At 45.6% G+C, this 17,334-nt stretch overlaps 1 protein-coding gene across 4 annotated transcripts in view; it reads right to left on the bottom strand.

The window, feature by feature from the left end:
- FAM13A (family with sequence similarity 13 member A) overlaps positions 1-17,334 on the bottom strand; it is a 156,014-nt gene that overhangs the window by 122,383 nt on the left and 16,297 nt on the right. For all 4 annotated transcript variants that reach the window (XM_028743572.2, XM_028743573.2, XM_028743571.2 and 1 more), the window contains 2 exons: positions 13,534-13,714; positions 2,051-2,210 (listed from right to left, as the gene is read on the bottom strand). In XM_028743572.2, the coding sequence (XP_028599405.2) occupies positions 2,051-2,210; positions 13,534-13,714 (341 nt within the window). The remainder of the gene's footprint in view (positions 1-2,050; positions 2,211-13,533; positions 13,715-17,334) is intronic.

Here is a 17,334-nt window from a genome sequence, read left to right on the forward strand (position 1 = left end):
CAGGGACACAACTATACAGGAGTTGCCAGGCCTGAGGGTTTCCCCTCCCTCTGCACTGCTCTAAGACTCCACCTCTGGATGTTGCTCAAGCAGTCTCAAAACTACGCCTGTGTACCTCTGGTTGTGCGTTCTTCAGAGAATAGGGCTAGGGGAGTTTGTTGCAGCAGGAGAGGGAGACTCCCGGAATTTTTCAGCAGTCTCTTGACTCCTCCTCTTCTGCATCAGCCTCTGAGTCTGAACTGCTCCTTGCCACCGGCTCTTCCTGCTCACTAAACCCTGTTGCCCCTTCAGTATCAAGCCCCTTCTCCCTCTGTCCTCTCCTCAGTGTCCCACCACCAATCGCCTGGCTCTGAGGCTTCCTCCTCTAGGGTTTGTTCCCCAGCTGGTGGGTGCTTCCCACCATTCCTCTTCATCCAGCCAGTCCCTGACAGCAGTGCAAAAATTGCAGTGTAGGCCTGCCTGGCAGATGTTCATCCAATCTCTGCTTAAATGCTTCCAGAGGAGAGGCCAGCATCCCCCCCCCCCCGGCAGTCTGTTCAACTGCTGAACAGCTCTTACACTTAGAGGAGCATCTCCAAATGCAGGGATGAGGCACCTGTGAGGCTCCAGCCCCCCTCTCCCCCAGCCAGCATGGCCAGCAGTCATAGATGACAGGGGAGAAGGCCACAGGTCCCCCATCTCTCTCAAAACATTTCAGCTCAGTATGAATGTTACAGGGTTTCGTTCGGAAATAAACAGTCAGTAAGTATTAGCATTTTGCTGGATTAGCACCACACCCAAGCCAGTATTTAGCGAGCGTTAAAGGAGAAAAGGAATTTAACAGTGTATGAAAATCTTAATATGCCTAAAGCGAAAGGCTTCGAGAGTCTTGCAAGCTCAAGGAGGAGACGCAGAGTTCCAGGGGTTGTGAGCTGGGATGGCAAAGGTCACAGAAGCGGTAATCTTCTCCTATCGGGTTTTCCTGGTTAACGGGGCTGGGGCTTGCTGCCAAAGGATGGCATTGCGTTACAGGATGTAATGACAGCTGACAGCAAAAGGTCTAAACAGTATGTCTCGAAGGACTGGAAAAGAAGAGGTATGATGAAAATTTAACACGATCCATTATACACACTCTGGCTTTGGCGTTCTCAACAGGCAACCGAAGCATATTAAAATCAAAACTACAGTATTGAAACTGGGGGTGGGGAAATCTAAACCACATGTCACACTTTGAGCACAACATTCCTTTTCCTAATGGGAGAAAAAAAAACTACCATGGGACACTGCTATCTTTTACCTCCAGGCTGCTTGCCTGCTCAGAATTTCACCCCTGTTTGCTTTTCTTCCCACAGAGGGGAAAACTATACAGAGACTGGTATTATTTTCTCCTTGCAAGGAGAAAAGAAGGCGGAGCCAAGAGGTGGGTGACGTGAGTGGGTAAATGTCTCTAGCAGGTATGGGGCTGAGGCCCTCCTCTCCACTGCTAACCCTTCCACTGTTGACCATAGCCTCCCCCATGGCAACATTTGGATGAATCCAAACCACAGTGGAGGAAAGTTACCTGCAGCCTGGACCAAAGTCATGGAAGAAGAAGAAGAAGAAGAAGAGGAGGAGGAGGAGGAGGGGGAGGAGGAGGAGGAGGAGTTTGGATCTGATATTCCGCTTTATCACTACCCTAAGGAGTCTCAAAGCGGCTAACATTCTCCTTTCCCTTCCTCCCCCACAACAAACACTCTGTGAGGTGAGTGGGGCTGAGAGACTTCAAAGAAGTGTGACTGGCCCAAGGTCACCCAGCAGCTGCATGTAGAGGAGCGGGGACGCGAACCCGGTTCACCAGATTACGAATCAACTGCTCTTAACCACTACACTACACTGGCTCTCCAACTGGAAGTTGGAGGTGGGGAGAGGATGAACAGCCTCCCATCAAAAGAGAAACTCCCACAGAGCTCATTGCAAACTTTACCATGTCACCTGCCAAGATACTACTTTGATACCATGTGCAATTACTTGAACCCCCCCCCCCCAAAAAAAGGAGAGAGGGATGCAAAACAATCTTAATACAGGCGCTCACTTTCACTAGTATAATTTTTGCTAGATCTTCACATGGGCGCTTTTCATTCTCCTTTCTCGGGTGTTCCCATTCGAACAAGGCGGTGTAGTTCTCCAGCATCTGGGCCATGATTTTGTTGCAGATTTCCTGCTCCTTCATCCCTTCAAATCCAGAAGACACGCTGCAAAAACACGAAACAAGGTTGGGGACATTATAAATAAATGTGACGTGCCAAACGGCCTGTAATGAGATAGCTGAATGCCAGCCAAATTGGGCACAAGGGAACAGAAGCTGCCAGGAAGAATATCGCCATGGGGCAGTCGTGGTGAACTTGTGGCTATCCAGGGGTTATTGAACGACAACCTCCACCAGCCCCAGCCAGCATGGCAAATGGCCAGGGACGATGCCAGCTGTAGTCTGGCAAAATCTGGACCGTCACAATATGGGTTGTTCTGATGTAACTTCTTGAACCTAGTATGAAAGGAGAGAGAGAGACAGGAGGTTCAGGGAGATTTCGAGACACAGCCCAAACACGATGGGTTAGATCAGTGTTTCTCAACCTGTGGGTCCTCAGATGTTGTTGGACTACAACTCCCATCATTCCTAGCCAGCATGACCAGTGGTCAAGGATGATGGAGAACCACTGAAGCTGCATCAAGCTGTTGCCTGATGTTGCCAGACTACAACACCAACCATCCTTGCCCATTGTTGCTGGGCCTGCTGGAAGTTGTCCTTCACTAACATCTGGAGGGTACCAAACTGGGGAAGGCAGGGCTAGATCTTATTTTACACTTTATCTTGCAAATATTGCATACAAATTGGGTTGGATCCAGAAGCAGCCCCTGAGCAGGAGACTCCCATTGGCAGAAAAGCAGGGGAGGCAGAGAAAGAGAAGTATTTTATTTTTATGGCTGATTTCCCCTTTTCTCTGCAGTTCCCAGTTGGAGTCCTTCAACATAGAACCGTACAGTGGGAAGGGTCTAAAGCAGCCTTTCTCAACCTGTGGGTCCCCAGTTGTTGTTGGACTACAACTCCCATCACCCCTAGCTAGCAAGGCCAGAGCTCAGGGATGATGGGAGTTGTAGTCCACCAACATCTGGGGACCCACAGGTTGAGAACCACTGGTCTAAAGGGCCATCTAGTCCAACCACCTTCTATGCAGGAATATCAACTAAAGCATCCATGACAGACGGCTATTCGACCTCTGTTTAAAAACCTCAAAGGAGGAGAGTCCAACACATTCCAAGGGAGTCTGCTCCACTGTCAAACAGCTCTTACTTTAAGAAAGTTCTTCCTGGTGCTTCATCAGAATCTCTTTTCTTGTCACTTGAATTCAATGATTTGGGTCCTACCCTCCAGAGCAGGAGAAAACAAGCTTGCTCCATCCTCCATGTGGCAGCCCTTTAGATATTTGAAGATGGCTATCATCTCTCCTCTCTCTCTCCTCTTTTCCAGGTTATATACCTGCAGGCTCTTCCTCCCTGCCCTACACAATGGTCTTCTGGAACCTTCCTCACCTCAACCTTAAATGGTCATCATTCTCCAAGAATTGCAACGGATCCAAATGGGACAGGATAGCCCAGAGGAGGCCTTGTTAGTGCTGTGCTACAATTCTCCAAGCTTGAGAAATGATGATTCAATCAGCAATGCATTTTTAAAATGGCTCGGCAAGGCATAAACGTCTCAGTCCTCATGAGAGCCAATTATTTCCCACCCTTCTAAAAGCCATTTCTCGAAGGGTATTGTGTTTGCCAGCCAAACAGCAGTTATATAGTGGCTAAGTACTTTTGGTAACGTAGAAAGAGTGCCAACAGAACAGTAAAAAATGCTTGTAAAGAAACAAAAGTATAGAATAACTTAAAAGTCACTTAGGGATTAGTGTGGAGCTATAATTAGAAAGGAGTTGATCCCTGTCACTTTTAATAAAAAATGAACTATGGCTGAGCCTTCTATTTACTCTTCAGTGGCATCTTCACAAATATCAAATGAGACAGCTGAATTATGAAGTGAAGGACACTGCTCTGAACCTGAAACAGCAACTTTTCCTCTTCCTCTGTTGTGAATGAAGTGAAGGAATGAGATGAGAAATGAGCCTAAGGGCTGTTCCTGATCTTAGAAGCAAAATCCAGACATTGTGGCAAACTGTAGTTCAGGGAAACTGAACTACGGCTTGTCGTTATGTCCAATTGGACAAACCATGATTGAGAAATGGCTGGCTGAACACATGGTTTGGAGTGAGTTTTCAGAATGCTAGCCTTACGATTTGGTGAGGTTTGAATTGATGCCTGAATTTGCATTTGCAGACCTCACCAATTTTTTCCCAGCTGGACTTACCCATTTTATCTGCTGCCATTTATAATGCTTGTTAATTTGTTACAGATATAAGTCGTTCATCATCTACACCTGTTGTACGTCACCCTGAAATCTGATCTGATGAGACGGTGGTACAGCAATGTTTACAATAAATGCCTCCACAGATGCCAGGCCATCACCAACACATTTGAATAAACAGGGCCACCTTAGTTCCATGCTACAGAAAAAAATCTCTCAACTAGATCACAGCAGAAGCAGAGCTGAGCTTTCCCAGCTAAGATCAGCTGCCAGAACCCTTGCTATCTCTTAATCTCCATTTTAAAAATGATTAACCTTTTGTAGTTTTTGACTCCCTGCAGCTCCTGTTGCTTTTTTAAAAAAACCATCTGGAACTCGTTTGTATTTTCATAACAACCTTTTCTATTACATGACCTTGGGCTTCTCTTTAGATTTTATAATGGCCTTGTTATTCTCCTTATCGTTTACCCAGTACTTTGGAAGCTCGATTCAGTCCATTATACCAAACCATGGCTAAGAAAAATGACACCTGATTTGACAAACCATTGATTGTGACTGACTGGCAAAGCTGAATCAGAAACCATGGACTGAAGGACTGCAAAATGGATTACGCCAACTATGGTTTCTGTGATATCTGAATGTACAAACCATAGAGAAAACTGCTGTTCACCTAGACTGCTGAGCAAGACAGAAAAAGAAAACAGATCAGCAGCACTAAACCATAGTTTGCCTGTGTGTTTGGATGCCCCAGCCATGGTTTGGATTCTCAACTATGGTTGGTGCAATGTCTGAATTGGGTTGAAAAGATTCAGAGCACCATACTACACAAGTAAGTAAGCACCACAGAATTTAATTGGGGTTACTCCTAGGTACATGTGTACAGGATTACAGCATTAAATTGAGTTTCCTTGAGTTCTGTCTAAGGAAGTACCAGGAGTAAGTCAGAGACTAATCAGCTAATTTAGGTGTATGGGGGATGGGAGAATGGTACTAGCTCTGCCTGACTCCCTTCTCTCCTGTCTGATGCCATGCTGAAAACTGATTTTACAAACTTCCTTCGTTAGCAAACATCACTTGAAAAAATGTCCAAACCCACTTGGGGACGGGGGCATGGAATTGGTTCCATGGTCCTTTGATTCCCAGCCCATCTGTTCAATTATATTTCCCAACCAGATTCTGTCTAGCAATCCTCTTCCAATGACTTAGAGGTTTCTTGCTATCTGCATACTTTATCCCTTTCAGCTTATTAGTGAACAGAACTAACCTGAAACCTAATCTCCAACAGGCTTAATTGACAGTCTGAGGATTTCCTTGGTCACAACAGCAATTTCCCTAATTAGCTCTATTTCAGTGATAATTTGCACCTCATTGAGATAAGGAGCAGTTGCTTCTGGTTGGTGCTCAAGTAGAAAAATGCACCTGCCCTACATGGCCCTTTGATTCAAAAACAGGGAGAAGGCAGGGGGTGTCACCAACTTTTAAATATTTGGCAGTCTTATTTATTTCCAAATTTTATATCCTGTTATACTTTGTCTGTCCAGCCAGCAATATCTCATCGGTAAAGACAAGCAAGATTAATAAAAACAAAAAAGTGGGAGGGAGCGGCAAAACAAATTAAACAAATCCAGCAAACTATTGAACAAGAGAATCAAAATCCAACCATAGAAACAACATCAGCTCAACTTTAAGCTTTATTTTTATTAAAAAATAAAAGAAAGCAAGGTTTTTCCTCCTATCCTGAAGTATCTGTGTCTGGTGGGTTTACCTAAGCAATGACAACTATTTCACAATGCTGGCACCACAACTGAAAAGGCCCTGCTTCTAGTAGACATGTGCCAGACCTCACAGGGTGGAAGAACTTGGAGCAGTGTCTCCAATGCTGAATGGAGTGTGTGGGGAGGCACTTTCCATTGTACTATTTTCACTCACTGAAGCATCTCCTTCTAACAAGTGGGAGATGGCTACTGCTTACAAGTTTCCTGCAGGCATCTGATGGGGCACCAAGAAAACAAAATGGTGGACCAGATACCCCTCTGGTCTGATCCAGCAGGGCTCCTCTTGTGTTTTGACATCACTTCTGATGAAAACAGGTACACTTGCTTTGGCTGCAAGGCCTTTCACACAAAATACCATTAATAAAATACAATAGGTGACATTGGGGGGGAAACTTCTCAGTAAAGCAACTGTGTATTATTAAAACTAGTCATCCAGCATAAAAAATTACAGCATAATATATTCTTCCAAGACCACATCACATTCTCAGATTCTCTGTCACAAGTAGAAGCCAAGGCCCAAGGGAATCTGTGGCCCTTCAAATGTTAACAGACTATAAATCCCATCGGCCACGCTGGTGGGGCCTGATGGGAGTTAGAGTCCAACAAATTCCGGGAACCCAGAGAGTTCTTTACACCTGCTGTACAATTTTAAATGCCTGTTTGAAAATATCCAGGAGTGGGATGAGGTGGGGTGTAAACAGGTTTCAGGTTTGCATTGAGAGTTGTTCTCCATCTTTTACATTATCAACCACTGGAGCCGGTAGCTTTTCCCCTACTACGCGTGAACTCTTGCACAATGGCCACCTAACTAATGAAACTCTTTCACACTCTAGGCAAGGCGTACGGTTGGGTAAGCCACCACTTTGCAAAAGCGTGCAGGCAGAAAATGCTGCTGTGCCTAGTTAGCAACAAATAGTCTCTAAGGTCCTCAGCTTCACCAGAGGGGACTCTGCTAAAAAAATAGGCAGCATAAATATTACTGATGATAAATGTTACCAATGATGCCCTTGTGAAGTTTATTCTTAGCTCAGCGGTTCACATAATTTCCCAAGAAATGAAAGGCTCTGAAAGAACAGCCTCTTGTTCTTGGTTATATTTCAGATGTGGGAGGGCAGGTGGAGGAAGGAAGAAGCAAACCTCTTTGTGGCTTTCAAATGTCAGGGACAAATTGCTGTTTTGTGAACTCCTGATAACAGTCAAGCTATTCCACATCAGATGAAAGGCAGCTGGGCCAACAGCATCTGCATTCTGCATTTAAAATGGACACAAAACGTCGATTGGCCGTTGTTCTATTTGTGTCGAGGTGACCTAGGCCAGGAGGAGCATGACCGAAAAGGGACATCATTTCAGGAAATGGTCAGGGCAACAGATATTTGCAAACCTGAGAGCTGTGCTCAAGGACAGAAAAAGCGTCACACTGGCACAAAGAACACTGCATTTTTAACCTTATGTTAAACAGATACCTGAACACATCAAAATTAGGGGTTGGGAACCTGGAGTCCTCCATGTTGCCAGACTCCCAACTCCTTCAGACCTAGCCATTAGGGGTGACAGTCAGGGATGATGGGAGTTGTAGCCTAGCATCAGAAGGCTACAGGTTCGTCATTCCTGATGTCAATAAAAACAAGGTGTCTTCTATCATTGATCTACAAACCTGTGGTTGTGCTACAATGACTGTCCCTTGTTTCCCAGAAAAATGCTAAAGAGGCATTCAGCATGGCTGATATAATTGGCTCTGCTGGTCCTTTGCTTATACTAGCTACTTCAACCAATCCCCTTCTTCTGACTAGGTCATGGTCATAAGTAAGAGGTGACCCAATAACAAGATCAACTCTCATGGGCTCCCAATGGCTTTTCAATCAATGCCACAATCCATCCATTTTTATTTTATCCTAACCCTCCTGCAAGGGACACGGGTGGTGCTGTGGGTTAAACCACAGAGCCTAGCACTTGCCAATCAGAAGGTCGGTGGTTCGGGGGGGCCACTAGGGGCGCATTGGAAGATAGCCGACAATACCATCTCTCCGACCTACACGGGGTAATTAAGAGGCTGTTATGGGAGTAGGCAGCCTTCCTCGTTGCCCCAAGGAAATGGGGAACACTGCCCTTGCCTGCTGTGCCCATAAATCACCCCCTAATTCGAAAGAAGGGGGTGAGGGCCCTAGGCAGAATGCCCCCATGTGGACCTCGGCTCTCCTGGACGCTGTCTCTGATCGTGCACTAGTTGCAGCAATTTGGAATAATTAATTACAAAAGAAGCAAATGCACATATTTCAAGTGAAGAAGGGGAGTGAAGTCTGCTAATTTAAGTGACCTCTGTGAAAGAAGACGACAGGATGGAGAAACAGGAATATTTTATGATGAAGATACACCAAAGGCTGGGTATGTTGACAACGGGACTGAATTGGGGGGGACGGGGACCTTTTTTACTTTCCTTCTATGTGATTTACAAGAACCCCTCCTCATTAGAATCGTCAGTTGAACTGACCCAAGCAGGATGATTAAGGTCTGTGTGGAGATAAACTTTAACCAAAAGTATGCTTTATGGAGATCGAGAAGCAATAAGAGCTTTTGGAATGGCGCAGCAATTAATTCGGAGTCGCCATCTTGCCAAAGGATTTATAGCCGGGAGGAGGAACGGACTTGTCAGACTGCATTCCTGGTGAATCTCCTCAGAGGTTTTGAGAAAGGAGGCAGATTGGTGAAGATTAATGACGCTAAGACTGTTTTGATGTATGGAAGTGATGTTATATGGAAAACGTCTGGATATGGCTACTGGATAAAAAAAATAATATCCATGCGGGATTACAAACTGTTCTAACCAGCTTGTGGAGACTATCAGAGGTCACAAAGAGAAAGGAAAAATATATGAAAATAACAAGAAGAGATGTGGAAAAACAATAAGAAAAGACTGGATAGTACTGTGAACATCATAAGGTTAGATTTGTGGACATCAAAACAGCAGCAAGAAGCAAGAAGTTGATTGGATCCCCTTCGGAACTTGAAATATGGGTACCCCCAACAAAAATTTAAAATTCGGCTGTGTAATTTGGAATTTATGTAATTTGGTTTGATTTGATGTGATTGGTCGGTTAATAAAAAATTATTCTTAAAAAAGAAGAAGAAGGTTTTACATTATGTTCTTACGCAAGAAGGGACGTGGGTGGTGCTGTGGGTTAAACCACAGAGCCTAGGACTTGCCGATCAAAAGGTTGGCGGTTCGAATCCCTGCAACGGGGTGAGCTCCCGTTGCTCTGTCCCTGCTCCTGCCAACCTAGCATTTCGAAAGCACGTCAAAGTGCAAATAGATAAATAGGTACCACTCTGGCGGGAAGGTAAACGGCGTTTCCGTGCGTTGCTCTGGTTCGCCAGAAGTGGCTTAGTCATGCTGGCCACATGGCCCGGAAGCTGTACGCCGGCTCCCTTGGCCAATAAAGTGAGATGAGCGCTGCAACCCCAGAGTCAGCCACGACTGGACCTAATGGTCAGGGGTCCCTTTACCTTTACCTCTCCTCAGGATGACACAAATGTTTCTTCTTCCATTTACCCTCCTAGCCCAGGTTTCTGGCTTGGGCGGGTTTCGAATCCAGCTCTTCCTAGTCAAAGTTCAACACTCTTCATCACACGGGCTCTTTCCCAGTGTAGAAAAGAGCCTGGTGCAAAGTTGAACGAGCAACCTATGCCTGAAAGGGTTTTATATCACATTACCAATCCCTGAATCACCCAGCCTGACACAAATCCGATTAGAGTAGATCAGCACTGCATTAAAAAAATAAAATAAAGACTTCGAGGAATTTGATTACGTGGAAGTGAAAACACCAGAACGACAAGTGAATCAGGCCTAGTTAACATCTGCTTTTAGGAGCACGGAGTCTCTTGCCACTAAAGTCTTGTCGCATCTCACCAGGGAAGCAATAAAAGCCATTTGCCCAAGCTTAGTTTGGGTTTTTAGCTGGACACTAGCTCTTACTGAAGAGTGTGAGGTCGTGAGAAATGTTATAAGCATTTCCCAAGACTAAACCAATCCAATTAATTAATTCACTTTTTAATGATGCAACTGCCTCTCCCCCAGTAGAAGCACCGAAGGCTATTAACAGGAGATGAAGAAAACATCATGTACCAAACTGGGCACTATTATAAGGTCATGGTAGCACTTTGTAGTTAAACATTCTCTAGAGCCGTATCTTAAAAAAAAAAAAGGAAGTGTAACTAAAATCGTTATGCAGGATTAAGTGGTAGCAGAAGGTAATCAAAACAAGCCTGCAGTTCACCAGCCATTTATCTTGGGCTGGCAGACTTGAAATTAGACTTGCGAAAAAATAGGATTGGCAAGAGCAAGCAGTAGGCAGCAGGCTGTGAGGGCAAAGTGCATACAATCGGGTATACAAACACATATTTCCCCTGGTAACAGTTGTCTGGATGTGAGCTGTTGAAAACAGGTGGAAATATGACTAAGTCAGAAAACACAAGGGTGCCGGGACTGATCAGATCTTCCAATATCCTGTCTTTGGGAATTACTAAATCCTATGCGATTAACTGAAGTTGCAAAACGCCTGCTGCTGGCAGCAAAGGAACAACCTTTCCCTAAGGTTCGTCAGAAGGGTGAGGCATGAGCAGGTGCCTGTCTTTCATCTGGGATTATTCCACACCATGGAAAATGCCTGAAGTACTAGTGTTGCAATTGCTTTTTCTAAGAGCTACCAAAACACACACACACACACACACACACACTATTGTAAATCGAATAGCAAGCTGTTCCTTAAGAGAAATGGACAACAGGGGTGAGGATCCTGTCGACAGTGCAGACAAGGTGCATTCATGCTTGCATGGGGCTTAAGGTCACTTCCTCAGCTTTATTCTCTGAGCGGGGAAGAGATTCTTTGCAACTCTTGCCTGCAAAAGGCGTGAACATTGGTAGTACATGCCTATCTTTGTTTAACTCAGCCGTAAGTCCCACTGATATAATGCTTACTCGGGGGTAAGTGTAATAGCCAAACCCTGTGAATGTTTATAGGAATGTTGCCTGGCAGCATATTTCTATGCACGCTTACTCAGATGCCAGCCTGAATAAGTTCAATTGGATTCACCCCAGATTAAATATATATGGGATTGAAACCCCGACCCACTACTTTGTGCTACTTTATGCAATGAAAGTTGGCTAGATTTTTTGGTTGTAAGTCGCTTTGAGTTGCCTTGAGCAAGATAAAGCGGCTAAACAACAACAACATACTGTAAATGTGAACTCAACCAAGTTTCTTCTCCATCCCACCCAAATGCAACTGCTAAAATACAGTGGTACCTTGGTTCTCAAACTTAATCCGTTCTGGAAGTACGTTCCTAAACCAAAGCGTTCCAAAATCAAGGCGTGCTCTCCCACAGAAAGCAATGCAAAATGAATTAATCTGTTCCAGACTTTTAAAAACAACCCCTAAAACGACAATTTGACATGAATTTTACTATCTAATGAGACCATTGACCCGTAAAATGAAAGCAATAAACAATGTGGTTCCACAAAGTCAAAACAAAAACAAAAAGAGCCGCAAAAACAAAAACGCAAAATAAATAGCAAAAACAGACAGATCTCTGCGTAACACTCAAAACAGAAGTGTGGCACTCAAAACAGAAGCGTAAAACTCAAAACTGAGCACGTTCGGCTTCCGGGTTTGCAGTGTTTGGGTTCCAAGTTGTTTGAGTACCAAGGCATCTGAGAACCAAGGTACTGCCAACACCCTCCTTGCCTCAGGTTTCTCTGCCTCCGTTCTCCTTTTTCATCATGTTAGGCTGGTGCCTACAAATATCAAAACAAGAGGCTGCCTACAGCACTCTTTGCATATTGCACAAATGGTGTATCTGAAGAAGTGTGCATGCACACGAAAGCTCATACCAAGAACTAACTTAGTTGGTCTTTAAGGTGCTACTGGAAGGAATTTTTTTTGTTTTGCACAAATAAAGTCCATCAGAGATCCTTTCATTGCTGCCCACTGATCAGCGCTCTTGAGATTCCACAGCATCATAAACAAGCCAGTCACAAGAGGCAGAAAAACATCGGCTTACAAAGATCAACAGCAAAAACATCTTCAAAGGGTTGTGGGAGGGCATCCTTGTCTTACATAACAAGTTTTAACATCGCAAAAACAGCACGTATTTGGGTGACAGGCAAGGGAGGTGGGAAGTCAGCAGAGAGAAAGATAACAATAGCTCCCTCGACAACCTGGTAGTCCAAAACATCTGGTGGGCATCACTGCCATGGTCTCTGTGTTGGCTGGGGCTGATGGAGGATGCAGCCCAGAACATCTGGAGAGGACTAGGTTGGGGAAGGGTGTATTTACAGTATCCTTATTGTTGAGATGCTCATCTTAAAAGCAAATACTGTAATTTGAATATGGTTCGAAATACAAAAACAACTTATAAATATCACCAGCATTTTGACATGCACACGCCACCACCTCAATAGGTCGCTATGTGCCAAACCACAGCAGGAGGACCAATGTAACATATGAACCAATTAGTCAACCACCACAGTTTATTAGTCAGTGAAAAAAACACCTGCCTGGGTCATCCTCGCCTACGTTGGCTGCTTATCACACTGTGATGATCTGCCATTGCAGTTACTTCCAGGTAGACTTACCGTATTTTGCGCCCCATAGGACGCACCGGCCCATAAGGTGCACCTAGTTTTTTTTGGGGGGAAATAAAGGAAAAAAAATTATTTCCCCCCCTGGCGCAGAGCTGGGGCGGGGGATGCCCGAGCTTCCCCCAACCCCAGCCCCCAGAACAGGCTGCTCTGCGCAAGCCGTGGGAGCCCTCCCGCGGCTTGCGCAGAGCTACCCAAAGTCCTGACGCGACTGCTCAGCGCGCCGGGGCTTTGGGATAAGAGGCGGCTCTGCGCATGCCGGGGGAGCCCTCCCGCGGCTTGCGCAGAGCTACCCGAAGCCCCGGCGCGACTGCCCAGTGCGCCGGGGCTTCGGGATAAGAGGCGGCTCTGTGCAAGCCAGGGGAGCCCTCCCGCGGCTTGCACGGAGCTACCCGAAGCCCCGACGCGACTGCTCAGCGCGCCAGGGCTTCGGGATGAGAGGCAGCTCTGCGCAAGCCGGAGGAGCCCTCCCACGGCTTGCGCAGTTTCCTGAAGCCTGGAGAGCGAGAGGGGTCGGTGCGCACCAACCCCTCTCGCTCTCCAGGCTTCAGCGAAAGCCTGCATTCGCCCCATAGGACGCACACACATTTCCCCTTCCTTCTTGGAGGGGGAAAAGTGCGTCCTATAGGGCGAAAAATACGGTAACTGCTCACCCAACACAGCAAATCTGAGTCAGGTACGTCAGGTACAAGGACAAGGAAATGGAGGTGTTAGAAATGTCTCCAATGTCCAAACCAGGAGCTTCTTTCGGGCAAGGAACTTACTGGAAACAGTTTGGTCCGAATACTGTGGCGAGGTTGGAAACAGTCATCTTGTTCTCGGACTGATGATCAGCAACTCTCCTCAGGAATCGGCAGAGGAACTTAAGCAGGGAATAGTGGAGCTCAGGCAGCTGCCTCAGGAGTTCTCTCAAAGTGTTCACATTTGGGCTACAATTCTGGATGTCTGTCAGGAAGGGAAGAAGAAGAAGACGACAGATGAGGCTATGGACACTCAAATCAAATACAAAATAGCACTAGTAAGGTGGCATTAGACTCAGGGACTGAACAAGCACATTGAGGAAGTATGTTGAGCAAAAGGTATGTTAAAAGATATGTCACCACTTTAAAACAGCCATGGCTTTCCCCAAAGAATCCCAGAAAACGTAGTTTCTTAAGGATGCTTAGAGGAGACTCCTTTTCTCCTCCCAGAGCTACAATTCCCTGGCTAGTTTAACAACCAATCGCTCATCACAGAGAACTCTGGGAATTGCAGCTCTGTGAGGGGAATAGTGGTCTGGGAGTTACTCCTCAAAATACTTGCTTCACCAGGACAGAGCCTGCTCCTCAGTTTCAACACGACTTGACTGGAATCAGCCACCACATGTCACAACTGCTGGAAGATGGGAATTAAACAATCCTGAGTTAAAAAGATATCTCCTGAAAACAAATTCTATCCTTATCGCATGTCATACTAGCTGCGTAACTGGACTGCTGCTTTCCTATATTTAATCTTTGGATGGAGACTAACAGAACCATGCCAACTACAGGAAGCCAATGTAATTTACACTGGGGTAAATTATCCTAGTGTAACCTATGGCAGATTTCTCTTGTCTTTAGACCCAAGCCTGCTGCACCTATGGAAGAAATAAGAGACCCCCTGTTTGAGGTGCACTGCTGGGGTTCTCCTCCACCTAAAAGGTAAAAGGTAGACGACACCTGGACAGTTAAGTCCAGTCAAAGGCGACTATGGGGTTGCAGCGCTCATCTCGCTTTCAGGCCCAGGGAGCCAACGTTTGTCCACAGACAGCTTTCTGGGTCATGGGGCCAGCAGGACTAAACTGCTTCTGGTGCAATGGAACACCGTGATGGAAGCAAGAGCGCATGGAAAATGCCATTTACATTCCCACCACAGCGGTACCTATTTATCTACTTGGACTGGTGTGCTTTTGAACTGCTAGGCTGGCAGGAGCTGGGACAAAGCAACGGGAGCTTACTCTGTCGAGGGGATTCGAACCGCCAACCTTCTGATCAGCAAGCCCAAGAGGCTCAGTGGTTTAGACGACAGCGCCACCCGCTCTCACCTAGACTCAGGATGTATATATGTGTAAATAAACTGTATATTGCAAAGATGCCACGATCTCCGCTGAGCCTCATTGTCCAAAAGGAAACACAAGACCCTGGTGCCTTGGAATCTCGCACCACTTGGAGACTGGGGTGGGGTGTAATACTGTGTTCCCAAATCAAACAAGCTGGAGAATCTGAGACAGGGAAATGTGCCAAAGGGCGACTCGTCCTCACACAGGCCTGTGTCCTGCATGCTACGAGTGCCTATCAGATGACACGGCAGGACGTTATTTTACGATGTTGCTCGCCTGTGGCTGGAGACTTGTGGCTATCTGGCTCCTGCACACCCTGTTTCACTCACTGAACTGAACAGCTGTGACATGGATATAATATCCTCTCTTTTAAAATAGAAGGGATGTACAAATCAAATCTAACAGGACAGGCCTTTTTATGGGCAGGCAGATACTAGCATTTATGCAAGTTCAGCCCCCCAATCTGGGACAGGGGGGATGGACTAGATGATCCTCAGGGTCTCTTCCAGCTCTACAAATTCTATGATTCTGACGACAACGTGGAAATGTCAGCTTTTGGCAGAATGATACAGTCAACCAGCTTGCAAAGCACTTACATGCGCATTGCACTGAAATCTTAATCAGTGGTGGGGAACATCTGGGTCTTGTGCGGTGGGTCTAACTGAGCCTAGCAGAAGTCCCAGTTTGCCCCACAAGCCAAATGGAGCTGAACAAAACCCCTATTCGTATCAAGCATCGATCAGGATTTCCAGAGCGCAGCTGATCCAGTCAGGGCTTGCATTTAATGTCAAATTTAAAGGGAGTCAAAGGCATGCCCTGCTTGCAGAAGGAGTATCCCTCCAATGTTCCAACTTGTCCCTTTAAAGCTGCTGTGTTCCTTGCCCCGTATCTGATGTCAGGAGCTATGTCAGGTGTAGGGCAGGTCAGCGTGATTGGGGGAAATCTATTTTAACAAAGGTCCTTTTCATCCCTTGAAAAACCAGCAATATGTTAATCTTGTCCAGGATTAAATACTCTGTAGCCAAGGCAGCTGTAATCTTTAGTCAGTTGGCCCCAGAGAAGTCCAATTAAATAAATGTGGCTTTCCAATTTCTTTAAGTGTGTCACCCTGGACAATACCATTGTCCTCCAAAACTCAACTCCATCTTCCCAACTGTTACTTGGAAGTTGGGAACATGCTAAGGACTTTGCCTCTTCATTTCTTGAGGTTTCCTCGTCTACTTTCTGGAACAGAGCCTCTAACCACAATTTGCCATCAGATCTGGATTAGCAGGCTACAATTATCTCCTCGCCACTTGTGCAAAGAGTTCATCCATGGCGACCAAGATTCAATGGGGAAGTCTCTAAATTAACCATAGTTTTCCAGAATATGTAAGCTCTGGATGATAAAGGAGCTCACACAACCTCCCTGTGCAACTTCCTTTTCAAATCTTAGGCACACAACAATAGAGCTCAGCGCCGCATCTTTTCATAATGTTTAAAGTTGCTCCAATACCTTCAAACCACCTGATTCTGCAATGTGAGGGAGTTCAGCCAAGCCCTCTAACCTTGTTCCTAAATTACAACTTGTTTTATCTGTAAACAGTGCAGAAATGCATTATTATTCCTTGGCTGAACATTATTTCCAACACAGGAGCACTGTGTGCTTTGCTGAGTGGTAGGTATCTGGGATCTTTATGGCTACAAACAAGAAATCATTCTTCTTCACAGCTAACCTTGATCTTATCACAACACAAGTTCAAGAGTGTGTGGCAAGCTGTGCTGGAAAAAGGACGACCCCGCCACCAAAAAACCAAAAACAGCTGACTGGCAAGCTATTTTTAATGCAAAGCTATGCTCAAACGAAGGGCAGATGTCAGCAGTTGAACCCACTCATACTGGAAACTCTCTAGCATTTTACAAAAAGAGGAGTTTAAATATGTTCTGCCCATTAACCAAGAGGAATATAGCAAAGAGGGAGAAAGTGGAGCGTTTGGCTCAAAAACCACAACCTAGTTCTCACCCGAGATGGTAAACCTGTTGCTGGACGGTAGCATGTTAACCCAGGGCTTCCCAAATCTTTGAGTTCATGGGCCCCTTGATGAGCTTATAAACTTGCCATCAACCCAAATTCTTAGGAACGCAACTGAATCAAAGTCAACACTTCTTAATCAGAGATTACCATTATTCCAAAGCCTTTTTTTAAAAAAAAGCCTTCTTCAAGTTTCTCCAAGACAGCCTGCTTTTGTATCTTTGGGGAAGGAAAAGAGGGGCGCAGAACTATTGTTTTGACATTTCAAAGAAATCTTTAGAAAGTGAACGTCTGCACCATTACACATTTTGTAAAGCAATGAAGCTGCATGGTCTGAGGATACTGTGGAATCATCTTATTAAACACAATAGTTTCCACAGTCGCAAGGGAGGTACACTCTGCACATGCCCATGCTCTTTATATCTGAGGCCCACAGTCCTTTGAAAACTTCACCCCCTCTGAACAGGACACCTGAAG

The sequence above is a fragment of the Podarcis muralis genome, chromosome 9 (assembly GCF_964188315.1).
Source record: "Podarcis muralis chromosome 9, rPodMur119.hap1.1, whole genome shotgun sequence".
NCBI classification, from domain to species: Eukaryota; Metazoa; Chordata; class Lepidosauria; order Squamata; family Lacertidae; genus Podarcis; species Podarcis muralis.